Source organism: Giraffa tippelskirchi, chromosome 4 (assembly GCF_054371585.1).
Source record: "Giraffa tippelskirchi isolate mGirTip1 chromosome 4, T2T-mGirTip1v1.2.pri, whole genome shotgun sequence".
Taxonomy (NCBI): Eukaryota; Metazoa; Chordata; class Mammalia; order Artiodactyla; family Giraffidae; genus Giraffa; species Giraffa tippelskirchi.
Window position 1 is genome coordinate 4,386,000 of NC_137278.1, and position 18,238 is coordinate 4,404,237.

General features: G+C 48.9%; 1 protein-coding gene across 9 annotated transcripts in view; it reads right to left on the reverse strand.

Annotated features, from left to right (window-relative positions):
* Window positions 1–18,238, reverse strand: part of CFAP77 (cilia and flagella associated protein 77) — a 149,290-nt gene that overhangs the window by 43,237 nt on the left and 87,815 nt on the right. The window contains exon 4 of one of the 9 annotated variants that reach the window (XM_081590812.1): window positions 7,417–12,627. The exons of the other annotated variants lie outside the window; for them this stretch is intronic. Within the exon in view, the coding sequence (XP_081446938.1) occupies window positions 12,387–12,627 (241 nt within the window). The 3' untranslated portion in view covers window positions 7,417–12,386. Of the gene's footprint in view, window positions 1–7,416; window positions 12,628–18,238 lie in introns of those variants that run through there. 9 annotated transcript variants of the gene reach the window in all.

Genomic DNA, 18,238 nt, shown 5'->3' on the forward strand with positions numbered 1-18,238 from the left:
ACCTGATGTGTTGCGGTCCATGGGGTCACAGAGTCGGACACGACTGAGTGACTGAGCAACAACAACAGACATGTCTGGCCTGCAGACATGCTTAGTTTGGTCTGTCACCTTTAAAAATTCTTGTTACCAATATATGCATTTTTAAGCCAGAAGGAAAAGCTCACATTAAAATTCCAGTGTCTGGCTTTCCTTAAGGAGGCATCAGATCATCTGGTAACACGGGACTCACATTCTCAACTGTCAGTAAATGGCTGGAGCTGCCGCCCTTTGCTTGAGTTTGATGCAGTCCTCACCACTCCCTATTGCCTTAACACAGGGCCGGCTTTGCCCTCGGGCCTGCCAGGCCTCTGCAGGCCTGTGATTGTGTAGCCCCGGCTCCACACCTCTTAAATAACAAAATTACTTGGTATTTCTCTATCTTCCCAAGAGCCCAAAGAACTTACTGATGAACTCGCACCATTGTTCTGACACAGCAGGAGGCAGAATTGGTCCCACTTAACAGATGGGGAAATGGAGGCCCACAGAGATGGTAAATAATGAGCTCAAGGTCAATGAGGGAGCAGGAGAGCTGTGTTGAGTCTACAGTCTTCAGGTTTCGAGGCCAGCTGTTCATCCTTTTTCTGCCTTCATCTCTGTTCCCGTCATAAAGGAGGCGCTGGGAGGGTCAGGGTGGGAGAAGAGAGCAAACCCCCCTAGAGGAAGAAGGGGATGATGAGGCCTCCAGAGGAAAACAAGGGCCGACTTGCTCATTGGGCCTGGGCCCCAGGACACTCCTAGAGACTCATCAAAAATGTTCTAATTCCTTTTAAAATCAGAAGGGAAAAATAAAAGTAACACAGCCTGGATTATATTCATCTTTATACCAACACAGCCATAAAATACTTTAAATTACTATTATTTTTTTAATGAAGGAAGGGACTCATGAAGACAAAAGTGCCCAGAGCCCATAGAAGTCCTGCCCTAGAGCCAGAAGCTGCATTTAATACGGTCTCTCCTCCCCTCTGGCTTCCCAGGTGGCTCAGTGGTAAAGAATCTGCTGCCAATGCAGGAGACGTGGGCCGGATTCCTGGGTCGGGAACAGCCCTTGGAGAAGGAAATGGCAACCCACTCCAGTGTTCTTGCCTGGGAAATCCCATGGAGAGAGGAGCCCAGCAGGCTACAGTCCATGGGATCGCAAAGAGTTGGACATGACTAAGTGAATAAAGCTGAGTGCCGAAGAATTGATGCTTTTGAACCGTGGTGTTGGAGAAGACTCTTGAGAGTCCCTTGGACTGCAAGGAGATCCAATCAATCCATCCTAAAAGAGATCAATCCTGGGTGTTCATTGGAAGGTCTGATGTTGAAGCTGAAACTCCAATACTTTGGCCACCTCATGCGAAGAGTTGACTCATTGGAAAAGACCCTGATGCTGGGTAGGATTGGGGGCGGAAGGAGAAGGGGACGACAGAGGATGAGATGGTTGGATGGCATAACCGACTCGATGGACATGGGTTTGGGTGGACTCCGGGAGTTGGCGATGGACAGAGAGGCCTGGCGTGCTGCAATTCATGGGGTTGCAGAGAGTCGGACACGACTGAGCGACTGAACTGAACTGAACTGAAGCGACTAGACAACTCCTCTCTCATCCTGCTGAGGCCAGAGACTGTCAGTCTTGTGGATAAATAGGAATCGTCCAGAGAGCTTATTGACAGAAGAGCAATGCCTGGGTTCCACCAACAGACAGTCTGACTCACCAGGCATGGGCCGGGACCCAGGCCTTTGCATCGTCCCCGGGGTGAACGCCCTGCCCCCTGCGGGATGATGTCCACATGGTCCCTGGCACACTTTGCGGGGTCTACCGCTCTGAGCCTCTTCCTTGCAGAGGCCCCTCCAGCCTAGCAGCCACCAGCACCTTGCCTGGGGCAGGCTGGCCATCCGCTCTGATCCCAAGGGACCCCTGCAGCCTCTTTGCCCCCTCTCACCCCTACCGCCTTTTTCTTAATTGTCCCCGCTTGGCCTGCCAGCCTGTCTTTTCTAACTAGCCTGGAGGAAGGGGTGGTAATTGAGGAGCAGCCTCTCTCCCTGGCAGGACTCTTAGAGTTAATTAGAGGAGAGGACCTCTGGGCTGGCGGTTATTTTTTAATTGTTTGTGGGTCCAACATAAAAGCTAATGACAGAGGAGGGAGGCTTAGTTAGCAGCACACTCCTGACTTCTAAATTTGTCTAAGAGGTCATTTGCAATTTGTTAACATTTTTCACAAGGGTGAATTCAATTAGCAGTCCCCGCACCGGCGCTCAGCTGAGAGACAGGATTGGCAGAGAAGCTGGACCGGGCTTCCAGGAAGCTTCTCCCAGCCTTGAGGGCCTGAGCTGCAAACTCGAGAGCTCTTGCCACTTCCCCCCACACACACACCCCGCACACCCCGCTCCTGACCCAGCCGGCTGTGACTTGAGCCCCTCTGGAGAGAAAAGGCTCAACACAGCCAAATGGAGGAAATAGCCTCTAGACCAGGGGTCCCCAAACTCCGGGATCTGATGCCTGATGATCTGCGGAGGAGTCGATGGAATAATAATAGGAATAAAGGTACACAATCAAGGTAATGCACTTGAATCATCCCGAAAACATCCCCTCTACCCCACAATCAGTCCATGGAAAAACTGTTCTCCACAAAAGCGGTCCCTGGTGCTGGAAAATGTTGGGGACTGCCGCTCTAGACCCCTAGGGAATCTGTGTGCAGGGGGATCTTGGCATCTGGGGAAACAGGTGAGCACCAGCTGGGGCATCCCTGCCAGGGAGTATGAGGCTGGTCAGGAGAGCACTGGCAGAAAGATCAGACCTGATAGGGACGAAATAGATGATTAAATAGTTAATCCCACTAGGGAATTGTAAGTAGAAAAATGTAGGAGACCCTTATAAGTTAACAATCACTCGAGAAAGCAGGGTTGCTTAACCACAAAACCAAGCAGGCTTGCTTAGCAACAAAACCATGCAGCAGAAGCTGCAGACCTGCTCCTAAACAGAGTGTTGGTGAGACCTACCTCCTGCCCAGTGAGCTCAGGGAGTTAGCAGCCCCGCAAACATGTTCTGTGGCTCCTAAGACATGTTCTTTGCACCATGCCCCCCAAACAATAAAAGAAAAGCAGAAAAAAAGGCCTACAACCTGCCCAATGGTGTCATCAAGATAATGCGCCGCCCCCCCCAAAAAAAAAACAGGCTATGCGCACATAGAAAACAATCCTTTATGGGGAGGTGACTTTTCAAAATGAAAGACCCTCACTGTATGTACCGAGACCTGAAAATATTTTTTACAAAGTGCTATGACAGTCCTGGCCTGACCATCTAGGGAGGGGTGAGTAAACTTCCCTGTCCTACCTGGAGGAGGAACTGATGATGGAAATGTACATCTACTCAAGAAAGACAAAGACAGCCTTCTCCCCCTCCCCACTTTTCCTTTGATTAGAAAACTGGCCCACTGAGTTAAGTTCTCAGGGCACGGGCATTTCTCACCCACTCGTTTGGAAGCCTCACAGGCGTCCTGTTCTAATGAATCACTTCTTATCTACCACTTTGCTTTTGCTGAATTCTCTGCACTGAAACATAAAGGACTAGGGTACCGGAGCTCTTTGGAGCCCCTGAAATGACACCAATCGGTTTCAGATCCACTGGGGTGTCTGTGTAAGCTGAGGGGGTCCCGCTTCAGTGTGGAAACTCTGCTTGTGGACCATGATCCCAAAGAATTCCGCATTCCTCATCATCATGGGAGAAATGAGAAGCAAGCTGGGTGTCAAGTGGTGGGAGAAGGATGAGCCCACCGTGGGTGATTTGGACAGTGGACCCAGGGACTTACGCAAACAGGCAGAGTGAAAAAGCAAGTCGCCATGCAACGAGACTTTAATGGTTTGCGTGCCTATGTGCTGAGTCACTTCAGTCACGTCTGACTCTCTTTGTGAGCCTATGGACTGTAGCCCGCCAGGCTCTTCTGTCCATGGGATTCTCCAGGCAAGGATACTAGAGTGAGTTGCCATTTCCTTCTGCAGATGAACTTCCCGACCCAGGAATGGAACCCACATCTCCTGCATTGGCAGGTGGGTTCTTTACTACTAGCACCACCTTGAAACCATACTAAATAATATGCATTATTTATGAACATTTAAGGGTAGGGCAAATACGTGAACACCTAGGAGGAAAGCCTGTTCCAGCCTCAGGATAGTCCTCATGGGACAGAGGGAAGAGTGTGGGATTAGGAGAGGTAAGGAGGGGCTTCCACTTATATTTGCTTTATTTTGTTTCTTTAATAATGATATTGCCAAAGCCTTTGACTGTATGGATCACCATAAACTGTGGAAAATTCTGAAAGAGAGGGGAATACCAAACCACCTGACCTGCCTCTTGAGAAACCTGTATGCAGGTCAGGAAGCAACAGTTAGAACTGGACATGGAACAACAGACTGGTTCCAAATAGGAAAAGGAGTACATCAAGGCTGTATATTGTCACCCGGCTTATTTAACTTATATGCAGAGTACATCATGAGAAATGCTGGGCTGGAAGAAGCACAAGCTGGAATCAAGATTGCCGGGAGAAATATCAATAACCTCAGATATGCAGATGACACCACCCTTATGGCAGAAAGTGAAGAGGAACTAAAGAGCCTCTTGATGGAAGTGAAAGAAGAGAGTGAAAAAGTTGGCTTAAAGCTCAACATTCAGAAAACTAAGATCATGACATCTGGTCCCATCACTTCATGGCAAATAGGTGGGCAAACAGTGGAAACAGTGTCAGACTTTATTTTGGGGGGGGCTCCAAAATCACTGCAGATGGTGATTGCAGCCATGAAATTAAAAGATGCTTACTCCTTGGAAGGAAAGTTATGACCAACCTAGAGAGCATATTGAAAAGCAGAGACATTACTTTGCTGACAAAGGTCCATCTAGTCAAGGCTATGGTTTTTCCAGTAGTCATGTATGGATGTGAGAGTTGGATGGTGAAGAAAGCTGAGTGCCAAAGAATTGATGCTCTTGAACTGTGGTGTTGGAGAAGACTCTTGAGAGTCCCTTGGACTGCAAGGAGATCCAACCAGTCCATCCTAAAGGAGATCAGTCCTGGGTGTTTTTTGGAAGGACTGATGTTGAAGCTGAAATACTTGGCCACCAATACTTTGGCCACCTGATGCAAAGAGTTGACTCATTGGAAAAGACCCTGATGCTGGGAAGGATTGGATGCAGGAGGAGAGGGGGACAACAGAGGATGAGATGGCTGGATGGCATCACTGACTCGATGGACATGGGTTTGGGTAAACTCCAGGAGTTGGTGATGGACAGGGAGGCCTGGCGTGCTGTGGTTCATGGGGTTGCAAAGAGTCGGACACGACTGAGCAAATGAACTGAACTGAATAATGATAATAATAGTAAAGGTTCAGGGACTTCCCTGTTGGTCCAGTGGTTTAGAATCTGCTTTTCTTTCTTTTTTTTTTTTTAATAAATTTATTTATTTTAGCTGGGGGCTAATTACTTTACAATATTGTAGTGGTTTTTGCCATACATTGACATGAATCAGCCATGGGTTTGCATGTGTTCCCCATCCTGAACCCCCCTCCCACCTCCCACCCCATCCCATCCCTCTGGGTCATCCCATTGCCCCAGCCCTGAGCATGTCTCATGCATTGAACCTGGAATGGTGTAGAATCTGCTTTTCAATTAAGGGGACTCTAGTTCAATACCTGGTTGGGGAACTAAGATCCCACATGCCTTGGGGCAACTAAGCCCAGGGCAATGCAAAATATGGAGCCCTTGTACTCTGAAGTCTGAGTGCCAACTAGAGAAGCCTGCACGCCAGGACGAAGAGCCTGCGCACTGCAATGAAGAGCCAGTGCAGCCAATAATAATAATAAAGATCAGAAGCAAAAATGACCAAGCGAGGGTATTTGTTAACTTTGAGCGTGGATTCATGGCAGTTAGTTATGTAGCTTCTGAATTTCTCTATTTTTTTCTTCTTTTTGGAGAATTTCCTCAAAAACACAAAAGAAAAATTTGGCAGAAATAAATGCTTGATTGTTAGGAAAGCATTTACACCCATCACATTTTGTTTGGCTGATTCCAACTCTTGACTGATTACAAAGCACTTTTATATTTTTCATCGAAACATAATCTGTAGCAAGACGCCAGGGGAAGCCATTATAAAATAATAACACTGAAGGTGGTTTTCTCAAAGTAAAAGTGTTAGTCACTCAGTCATGTCCAACTGTTTGTGACCCCCATGGACTGTAGCCCGCCAAACTCCTCTGTCCATGGGATTCTCCAGGTAAAAATACTGGAGTCACCTGCCATTCCCTTTTTCTACAGGGACTGTTCCAGACTCAGAGATCAAACTTGAGTCTCCTACATTGCAGGTGGATTCTTTACCCATCAGAGCCACCAGTTTTTGTCAAAAGCCAGTATCTAAAATGCAGACCTTTCTGACTTTGTGTTAAGATGCTTTGGTGATTATAGTGGGTTGAGTGGTGGGTGGCCCCCCCAAAAAGATATGTCCTAATTCTAAGCCCCAGAACCCAGGAATGTGACCTTATTTGGAAAAGGAGTCTTTGAAGAGGTCATTCATTAAGGACCTTGAGATCAGACCACCCTGCTTTCCTTGGGTGAGGCCTGTATTCCATGACAAGAGTTTCTATTTGAGACAAAAGAAAAGAAGATACAGACACACAGAAGGAGGCCACGTGAGCACAAGGCAGAGATTGGGGTGAAGCAACCAGAAGCCAAGGACACTGGGGGCCGCCAGAAGCTGGAAGGAACAAAGGAGGATTCTCCCCAGAGCCTTCGGAGGGAGCGCAGCCCTGTGGCGGCCTGACTTTGGGCTTCTGGGCTCCGCATTAAAAAAGAATCCATCCCACATGTTTCAAGCCAGTGAGTTTGTGGCCATGGCTACAGAAACCCAGAAATAACAGCTGAAGCTCAGGGCCCAGCAAGTCGTGCCCAGGGAAGGGCTGGTGGTCTGTGCTCTCCAGCCTTAGAATATTGGCTGTTCTCCAAATCAGGGATGGATCACCATCATGCCATCAAGTTGTCTATTCTTTTTTTTTTTTTAATATTGGCATTTTGGGACTTCCCTGGTGGTCCAGTGGCTAAGACTCTGCGCTCCCAATGCAGGATGTCCGGGTTCAATCCCTGGTCAGGTAACTAGATCCCACATGGCTTAATTAAAGATCCTGCATGTCGCAACTAAGACTCCTATGCAGTCAAACAAATAAATTTTTTTAAAAAAGAAATATTGGCATTTTGAATTATTAATTTATTTGGCTGCATCAGGTCGAGTTGCAGGCACGCGGGATCTTCAGTTGCGGCATGTGGGATCTAGTTCCCTGACCAGGGATAGAAGCCAGGCCCTCTGTTCTGGGAACTAGGAATCTTAGCCGCTGGACCACCAGGGAGGTCCCTGTCTATTCTTTCTGTTTCAGTCAGTCAGCAAGCATTTATGAGCACCTGCTACATCCCAGGCACTGGAGGTAGCAGTGAGCAAAATCAGGTATGACCCAAAGTCCCCCTGGGCCCTCTGTTCCCCTCTCCTCTGCCCACCCAGAAGCGACATGTACTGGCTGCATTGCCATTTTGCCCATTCACCGCCTGCTTTATTTTGCGTCTTCCTTCCTTCCTCTCTGTATCCCAAATACCCAGTGTGACGTCCCGCAAGGGTGGGCACTGGATGAACATGCAGCGTAGGATGGAGGCAACAACGTGGCCCTTGAGATGAAACCCCAGCGTGACCACTTTCTGGCCACACAATCCTGGACAAACGTGTCTGGGCCTCGGGGATAAGAGAGTCTTATCTGTAATACAGGGATAAGAGAGTCACTATCTAGGAATTCCCTGGCAGTCCAGTGGTTAGGACTCAGCACTCTTACTTGCCAAGGTCCGAGGTCGATCCCTGGTCAGGGACCTAAGATCCTTCAAGCTTTGCAGTGTGTCCAGGAAAAAAAACAGTCGTTACTTAAAGGGCTGCTCTGAGGGTCACGTAAGAGGAGGCACCTGGCCTCACAGAAGCTGCAGAACCAGAAGCCGGCATTACTATTCATCAGAATGAGTGCAGGGCGCCAAGGGTTTCGGCATGAATGGCTGGCCACCTCCACGTGGCCTGCAAAGGGGCCTGAGCTGGTCCTTAGCATCCTACGGATTCTTGGGCTTCCGGTTTCAGCAAGGACAGGAATGATGTGTCAGGCTTGAGGCCTGGTTCTTGCTGTGACCCCAGGTGGTGCTGGCCGGCTCCCCCATAGTACCAGCTTCCCCACGCCTGTGTCCAGGGGACACCGTGTCATGGGAGGGGCAGAGCAGCTGCACCCCAGCCACCCCGCTAATTATGTCAAGGCTGGAGGTGTGCAGAGGTGAGGACGCGGGGCCCTCCACCGGGCTGGGCACTGAGCCCACTCCCTACACTTCGCCCCCAGAACTGGGAGGGTGAGGCCCGGCTCTGGAAAAATCAAAGCAGGAGCCGAAGCCTGTGAGATGCGACTGGGGAGGCCCCGAGGGGGAGCGGCCCGGCCTCGTTAGCGCTGACCCCAGCACTAAGCTGCTCCTGATGGATGGGGTTTGGGCGGGACAGGCCCCTGGGGGACGGCGGTCCTATCCATTATGGGCCCATCAGCGCCTCCCGGAGCCCTGTCTGCTCTGGATGCCGGGAGCCTCGGGCCGGGAATAAATCTTTGTCTGGGCCGCAGGAGAGACGAGAGGGGAAAAAAGGCAAAGCATGAAAAATGTCTCCTTTGGGCCCTGGCAACAAAGCCGCCTTGGAGGAAGGAGCGAGTGAGCGGGAGTTTGGGGAGATGGGAGGCGATGGAGCAGGAGGAGTCGGGCAGGGGGTCCCCCGAGAGGCTGGGCTTCCAGGAGAGGAGGAGGGACAGAGTGTGACCCTCAGATCACAAGGTCCCGGGCTCTCCCTGCCCGCCTGGGCCCATCTTTAGCAGAGCTGCCTCCAGGTCAGGCCCAGGGAAGCAGGCCGGTTCTGAGCAGGAGGCACCCGTCGGGTCCAGTGTGGGGTGTCCCCGGCCCCAGCCAGGCTGTGATGAGCCAGCCAACACCTCCACCTTTTGTGAGAATCATTTCTGGCTGCTGAGTGTGAAGGTCCTGGAGTGAACACGCCTCCACTCACCACCTGTGGAGGGACGCGACCTCCCCTCATGCCTTAGTTCCTCAAGGGTGAATGCAGGTGCCAGGGTTCAGTGAGGATGAACCGAGTTATTCCGCGGAAAGCCAGCCCCCAGCGAGTGGTCCTTGGCCTCGGCTGTTGTTCAGAGATGCCATCCTGCTGGGAGGACTCCCCTCCACGCCGGGAGGCCTGCCTCTGCCTCCTGGAAGAGTTCAGCCTGCTGCGGACATGGACAGTGGCTCGGAAGGAAATGTGGCGCGAATCCTGCCTCACAACGACTGACTGGCTGTGTGGCCTTGGACAAGTGAGTCTCTGGGCCTCAGTTTCCACATCTGTAAAATGGGGATAATGGTCCAAACTTGACAGAATCGTGAGGATTTAACGAGATATTGCATGTAAAGCACTCAACGTTATATCCATCGGCTGCTGAGCGAGGGCTCTGCAAATGTTAGCTGCTGGGACTGACCCCAGACACACATACATATGCTGGTCCTTGCTTTGTTTTCTGAAACTCCTGAGAGCAAAGCCCCTCCACTGTCCTCATAGCAGGGCCTCAGGGTATTGAGGACCGTCTAAATCTTTTCTCATGCAGCTGGGGAAGACTTCATTTCCTGCCATGTTCTCTGACACAGTGATCTCCCTGCCTTTGTCCCAGGCTGATGTCTCCTCTCTGGACACTCCTCTGGTTATAGGCCTTCCCCTGAATCTGTGATGGCTCACATTTTAAAATGATGCTACAAGACTGACCTGAGTGGCAGAAGAGTATAGGAAGTTCACCTCCCTCGTTCTGGACCTGCTACCTCTATTAATGCAGCCAAGGAACACATTCGGTCTTTGAGGAAGCATCACTGCAATGTGGATTCATAGCATCCACTATAGGGGAAGACAGCAGTCTGCTAAATCAGGGGTTTCCAAACTCTGGGATCTAGTGCTTGATGATCTGATAAAATAATAATAGAAATAAAGTACACAATAAATGTAATTCGTCTGAATCATCCTGAAACCATCCCCTACACCCCGGTCCCTGGAAAAATGATCTTCCACGAAACCCGTCCCTGGTGCCAAGAATGTTGGAGACCACTGTTGGCTAAATGATACAGGAATCTCTGGTTGTACCATCTCATCTCTGGATCTCAAATCAACTTCCTCCTCACTGTGAATACTGTCTCAAAGCCTTAAAAGGCCCTGGACCACATTTCTCCAGCAAAATTTACTGAGAGCCTACTATGGTCCAGGCTCCAGTGATAGAGTGGTGGACGAAACTGACAAGGCCCTTACCCTCCAGGACCTGAGCACCCGATGAAGAAGCAGGAGACTATTTAACTACAGTTCCAGTCAGCGCTGGGGAGCAGATTGGTGGATGGGGGGCCGGTTGCCTGGCAGGATGACCCTTTCGGGCCAGCTCCCAGGTGCCGGGGTCCTTGTGAGGTCCACATGCTCCCCCTTGTGGTCAGCCTGGTTTCACTCTGCCGAGTTTTGGCCAGTGATAATACCCAGAGCTGGTCTTTCCATTCAAAACCCGTCTCAGATCCCCAGGACAGGTGCTTGGGAAGGGGCTTATTATTGTTTCATAGGAGTTTGGGTGGGTGGCTTGGATTTTGGCCGTCAGCTCTGGGAGAAACAAAATAACCCAGAGTGATTGATGGGCCCCTTGTAAATTTGTAAAATAAATCAGCTTGGCAGAGAGATTCAAAAAAAACCTGTCAGGCAGCAAACATTTTTTTAACAGCCTGAAAAACTTCCCCCATCCTTCACATTTGTCAGTGTCAGGCTGATGATGCATCTGATAGCTGGGCGAGCAGCGGCCGCGGACGGGAGGGTGGGCTGGCAGCGTTCCCTGTCTTTCGCGTTTCTTGTTTTCCCGCGGTCTGAACGCTTTCAGCACCTGGATTGGAGGGAGTCTGCTGCTACTGCTACTGCTAAGTCGCTTCAGTCGTGTCCGACTCTGTGCGACCCCATAGCTGGCAGCCCACCAGGCTCCGCCAATTGGTGGATGAGGTAAGAGTTCTACCAAGTTGCTACTGGCTTCATAGTCAGACTTCAATGTGGCCATGTGCTCGTACATTCCTTCAGCCAATATTTACTGAGGGCTTTTCAGCAAAGGCACGGGGGTCGGCACCAGGGATGCTGGGGCGGGAGAGGACGAAGTAGGCCTGGAGCATCCCGTGCAGGGCAGTGCTGGATGCCCCATCACAGAGCTTGTTTACGGGGAGGCGGGCGAAGGCGAAGGGGAAGGGAAGGGAAGTGAGATCTCCAAAGGGAAGTTCACTGGGCTCTTCTGATGCTTCCCAGGTGGCGCAGTGGTGAAGAATCCTCCTGCCAACGCAGGAGACTCAGGAGACTTGGGTTCGATCCTTGGGTCGGGAAGATCCCCCAGAGTAGGAAATGGCAACCCACTCCAGTATTCTTGCCTGGGAGATCATATGGAGAGAGGAGCTTGATGGGCTACAGTCCATGGGCTTGCAAAATAGTCAGACATGACTGAGTGACTGACCACACACACAGATTATGTTTAAAACTTTAAGGAAAATCCAGACAAGATGGCCTTCTTCATATATACTCTGTCTCAGCACACCTCTCGTGTGGGAAAAATTTGGGTAGCATCTCTACCCATGTCACCTCCATCCTTATCTCTGTTGGGGAGGCAGCTCAGTGCCGTGGTCACCATCACAGGTAGTGGGGCCAGACTAACCTCCATTCCACTACAGAGCAGCCGGGGGCAAATGACTTCTCTCTGACCCTCTGTCTCTTCTTCTGTACGATGGGGTTCTAAGAGTTGTACTCACTGAGCTGTTCAGTTATTCAAGGAGAGGAGGCCTCTGAGGTGCTCAGCAATGTCAGGCATGGAGTGGTAACAATAATACTAGTTGCCGCTGTTAGTTCAAAGCAGGGTCTACCCAACTTCCACCTGGCCCATGTCAGATACTGGCACGCAGGGGGCTGTTTGCTCATTGACTGAATGATGGATCCCCCCACTAGCATCCATGAAGGCAGAGCCCTGGGCACTCAGAATCTGCCCGGAGCACCAGCTGCTGCCCAGCATTCCTCACACCCCACCCCCACCCCCCGGCCATCCTTGTCTTATCATAATTGAAAATGTTGGACCAATTAGGAGCAGTAACAATTAAGATGTGCCGAGGGCATGTGAACATTTGCAAACACTTATTAAGACGCATCAATAATTAAGCCCTTCTTTAATGGTTACATTTTTGGCCTCCAGATGTATCTGTTTATCTATTAATGGACCTGGGGTCACAGCATGCTTTGAGATCTGTGTTATGACCTTACATGTAACAAGAATTTAAAATCCTTCCCTCTCTTGGATCCTGAGTTTGACAGTGAAACAGCAGAGCGAGGATGCACATGGTCTTTCCAGCTGCCTGATCCTAGAGGTTTGCTCTTCAAAGCCCGCCAGCCAGCCAGGGTGCAAATCCAGGCTCTGCCATTGTGTAGCCTCGGGGAGTGCCTGAATCCTCCCTTTCCAGCTTCCCAGGTGCCTGAGTGGTAAAGGACCCGCCTGCCAATGCAGAAAACACAAGAGACTGGGGTTCGATCCCTGCGTCAGGAAGATCCCCCGGAGGAGGAAATGGCAACCCACCCCAGTATTCTTGCCTGGAGAAGCCCATGGACAGAGGAGCCTGGTGGGCTGCAGTGCGTGGGGTCGTAAAGAGTCGGACACGACTGAGTGCACACACATGAAGGGAATCCTCCTCGTAGGATTCATCAGCAGTTACGTGTGCAGATAGCTGCCACATTTAAGTTCAGTTCACAGCAGCTTCTGTTCATGGTGGCTCCTATTATCAGAGGATAAAAAAGAGGTGGCTAAACAGGCAAGATGACCGGCAGCTGCCAACTCAGTGCCTGCTGGGACCAGACGGGTCACGAAAATGAGAGAAGCCAGGCTGGGTGAAGGCTAGGATAGACAGAAGGGCACCCGTGGATTCTGCCTGCAGTGAGCCCTGCTGCTGAGCCCCAGCCCCCGGAGAGTGCAGGCAGGAGTGCAGACCCAGGATGCCTGGGCTTCTGACTTTTTCCTGGTGGCTCAGTTGGTAAAGAATCTGTCTGCAACGCAGGAGACCCGGGTTCAATTCCTGGGTGGGGAAGATCCCCCAGAGAAGGGAATGGCCACCCACTCCAGTATTCTTGCCTGGAAAATTCTATGGACAGAGGAGCCTGGTGGGCTATAGTCCATGGGATTGCAAAGAGTTGGACACAACTTAGCTACTAAACTACCTGTTTTTATATGAGAGCTCCTGATTTTTTTTTTTAATGTGGAAAGTCATTCAAACTTCTCTGGCTGAGCTCTGCAGCATGTGGGACCTTAGTTCCCCATCAGGGATCAAACCTGCAGCCCCTGCATTGGCAGCATGGAGTCTTAACCACTGGACCACCAGGGAAGTCCTGAAATTTTGATTTTTTAAATCATGGCCTGAGCCAAACAAACACCTCTGAGGGTTGATTTGGCCTCGACACCTACTTGTGATCACGTGTCCTCATGGGCATCCTTTGCCAGATAATTGCTTAGGTGTCCACTTCCTTCTAGCCTGAGGCGTGTGGATCGAAGTGTACCTTTCTGATTTAGGGACAATCTGTAACAAATTGGTGTGGATTGGAAACCAAATCAGCTAACTGGAAAGGAAATAATTGAATAATCCCAGATTCAGGGTTTGACCCTGTCTGGCGTTGAGAGGTCGAATGAGCGGGCGGGTGGAGGTGCACGCGGCCCCTCACGTCTAGTTATTTTGTCCATCATCAAATGTATAAAAGGCCAGAGGATTTGATACTGGGGGAGGCGGGGGTGGGGAGGCGGGGGTGGGGCAGAGCTGTGATCAGAGTGTTCTCTCACGCAGCAGTTAAACCCGCAAACACAGCATCCCTAGCTTAGAGTAGGCCTCTCGTGTGTTCAGTCTGAAGTGGAACTTTATTTTTTAACATATCTGAACTTGTGAGTAAATAGTAGTCATTTGTTTTCTTTGCTTCTTTCTTTATTGGACCAAATCTCCCCGACCACTCCTCGGGTAGTCGGGTGTAATCGGATTTGTTTTCTAACATGCTTTTAAAGTAAAGAAATAAATACAATCAAGGCTTGTAAAAGGTGATCATTAGAGAATGGGTCTCGGTCCCATAACTTTAAAGTAATAGCCCCATTACGAGAGGGGGTGATGATTTTGTAACTGTTTCTTGCACGGATATTGGAAGGTTGAGGGGCTTCGCAGGCAGGTCGGGCGTTGCAGTAAAAGCTTTTCCAGCAGCCATTTAACCTCCATTTACGAAGAAATAAAGCGAAATTGATGCCGATTTGGGCCTGCTTTGGGGGGTATTTTTGTTCCATAAAAGCCCTTTTGCTCGCAATTTGCTGAGCTGCCCTGTCACATCAGAAAGGGCCGCTGTTGATAAAGATAAAGCTTTATGGCCACGATATTTGCTGCTAACAGCAACCTAATGCAGCATTTTCATTTCTGTGCAATTAATGTTAACGTCCGCTACGAAAATTGTCATTAAATACCATTTTAAAATCCATTCAATTTGCATATGCAAAGCCCATTTACCATCACAGAAGATATAGCCAGCACCTCATCACGTCCTTTCCCTGGAATTGTAGCCACTCAGCTTAATAGCGATTTAAGATTTTTATATTGAAAGCTCGATGGTAGTGGATGTTCTTTCTGAGCCCGGCTGGCTTAAGCTTTTCCATTGTATGTAGAGCCATACAGCCCCAGGACCAGACATTATGGGAGGTTGCACACTACCTGAAGAAAGAGCACTGGATAGGGAGTGCTGGCCGGCTCAGACCTGGCTTTGGTCTGGTCACACCCTGCTGTGTGACCTTCTGAAGATTTCTTCACCTCTCTGAACTTCTGTTTTCCTGTTTCAAAGAAGGGCTTCGAACCAAATGATTGCTAAGGTGCTGTGTTCTAATATTTCATTTTTTTTTAATAAAATTTTTAGCTGCACCCCCTCCCACAGCATGCAAGATCTTAGTTCCCTGACCAGGGATCAAAACCATACACCCTGCAATAGAAGCACAACGTCTCAACCACTGAACCACCACAGAAGTCCCTTGTATTTCTAAATACAAGCACACCAGTTAAGAATCCAGGCCAAGCCTTGCTGTGAAAAAGTTGTGTGAACTTAGGGAGGTCAGTTCACCTCTCTGTGGCTCAGCGAGGTAAGTTGCCTGCTCCCTGCAGAGTGTTTGATTTACAATATTGTGCTACTTTCTCATGTATGGCAAAGTGAATCAGTTGTACACATATAATATATACATATTCTTTTTCATAATTTTTTCCATTATGGTTTATTACAGGATATTGATTATAGTTCCCTGGGCTATACAATAAGGCATTGCTGTTTATCTGTTTTATGTATCGTAGTGTGTATCTGCTAAAGACTCCTAATTTATGCCTCCTCTATCCCCTTTCCCCTTTGGTAACCATAGGTTTGCTTTCAATGTCTGGGAGTCTGTTTCTGTTTTATAAATAAGTCCATTTGTATCCTATTTTAGATTCCACATATAAGTGATATCATATATTTGTCTTTCTCTGCCTGACTTATTCACTTAGTATGATAATCCATAGGTCCATCCATGTTGCTGCAAATTGCATTATTTCATTCTTTTTTTATTGCCGAGTAATATTCCCTTGTCAGGAAGCAACAGTTAGAACTGGACATGGAACAACAGACTGGTTCCAAATAGGAAAAGGAGTACGTCAAGGCTGTATATTGTCACCCGGCTTATTTAACTTATATGCAGAGTACATCATGAGAAACGCTGGGCTGGAAGAAGCACAAGCTGGAATCAGGATTGCCGGGAGAAATATCAATAACCTCAGATATGCAGATGACACCACCCTTATGGCAGAAAGTGAGGAAGAACTAAAGAGCCTCTTGATGAAAGTGAAAGAGGAGAGTGAAAAAGTTGGCTTAAAGCTCAACGTTCAGAAAACTAAGATCATGGCATCTGGTCCCATCACTTCATGGCAAATAGATGGGGAAACAATGGAAACAGTGTCAGACTTTATTTTTGGGGGCTCCAAAATCACTGCTGATGGTGATTTCAGCCATGAAATTAAAAGACGCTTACTCCTTGGAAGGAAGGTTACAGCCAACCTAGATAGCATATTTAAAAGCAGAGACATTACTTTGCCAACAAAGGTCCGTCTAGTCAAGGCTATGGTTTTTCCAGTGGTCATGTATGGATGTGAGATTTGGACGGTGAAGAAAGCTGAGTGCCGCAGAATTGATGCTTTTGAACTGTGGTGTTGGAGAAGACTCTTGAGAGTCCCTTGGACTGCAAGGAGATCCAACCAGTCCATCCTAAAGGAGATCAGTCCCGGATGTTCATTGGAAGGACTGATGTTGAAGCTGAAACTCCAATACTTTGGCCACCTCATGCGAAGAGTTGACTCATTGGAAAAGACCCTGATGCTGGGAAGGATTGGGGGCAGGAGGTAAAGGGGATGGACAGGGGATGAGATGGTTGGATGGCATCACTGACTCGATGGACATGGGTTTGGGTGGACTCAGAGAATTGGTGATGGACAGGGAGGCCTGGCGTGCTGAATTCATGGGATTGCAAAGAGTCGGACACGACTGAGCGACTGAACTGAGCTGAACTGAATTGAATATTCCCTTGTGTGTGTGTATATATATATATATATATATATATGGGTTGGGAAGATCCCTTGGAGAAGGGAATGGCAATCCACCCCAGTATTCTTGCCTGGAGGATTCCATGGACAGAAGAGCCTGGCAGGCTACAGTCCACGGGGTCAAAAACAGTCAGACACGACTGAGCAACTAACACTAACATACATATATATATATATACATATATGTATATATACCACATGTTCTCTATCCATTCATCTGTCCATGACAACTAGGTTGCTTCCAGATCTTGGCTAAATAGTGCTGCTATGAACACTAGGCTGCACAGGGTTTTAATGATGATGGGATGGAATTGACATAGAGGCAGAACATACCCTGAGAATCCCAGAATGCTGGTTACTGCTGTAACATCCTATTTACAGATGAAGGAACAGCAGTCCCAGAAGGAAAGAGCACTGGGAACAAAGGTGTGACTAAATGCCTGGGCGATTCCTGGCCGGGGCTCCTCCTGGACACCATGCTCTCTTCAAGACACTGGTGACCAAAATGGGCCAGTCTAGTGACCACAGAGCAGGGACTCTGCACTGCAGGCAGTCTTGGAGAACCTTGCCTTGCCTTCAGAGACTGACTTGGGTGTTATTTCAATGCAGGAAGAAGGAAGATGTACGGATAATTAGTCAATCTGGCCCATGAGTGACTTTCCAGTGTGTCTCTAGTGCCACATTCCAGGTTTTGAGGGCTGAGGAACAGAAATGCATTTCCGATAACAGAGTGGTACATACTGTTTGAGGCCAGGGAGGCAGGAAAGCTTACCAAAGAGAGGATGCTGCATCGAGCTTTGATGAACAAGTAGGTATTTTACCAGGTAGAATGGTGAAAAAAAGCAGAGGAAAAATCACACAAAAGTGTGGTGGCGGACACCGTGGGAAACACATGGCAGTTAAAAAAAATAAACATAGAATTCCCACGTGGTCCAGCAAAATTCCACTTGTGGGTATATATGCAAAAGGATTGAAAGCAGGGACTCAAGCAGATACTTGCACAGCCATGTTCATAGCAGCACTGTTCACAATAGCCAAAAGGTGGAAGCAACCCATACGACTATTCTGAATGGATAAACAAAATGTGATATAGTTTGGACTATTACTTAGCCTTAAGAAGGAAAGGAATTCTGATCCACACTACAGCATAGATGACTCTCAAGTACATTATGCTAAGTGAAACAAGCCAGACACAAGGGGACAAGCACATTTTCTGGGTTAGGAAACTCTGCTGTGCTGGACACTTGCTGTTTTTGCCTGCTGATGTGTTCTGTTCTCATCCTTCTGGGCCAGAACCCTTCTTTCCACATCTTTTCTACCATCAGCTCATATAGATCGTGGAGACTGATTCCAACCAAGCTCCCTCCAATGAGGGGCCAGGGGTCAGGCCTGACCAATCAGAGCATCAGAATCCCCTAGCCTCAGTAACTGGTGCAGAGGCAAGACATGGTGACCCAGGCGTGGCCAATCAGTGTA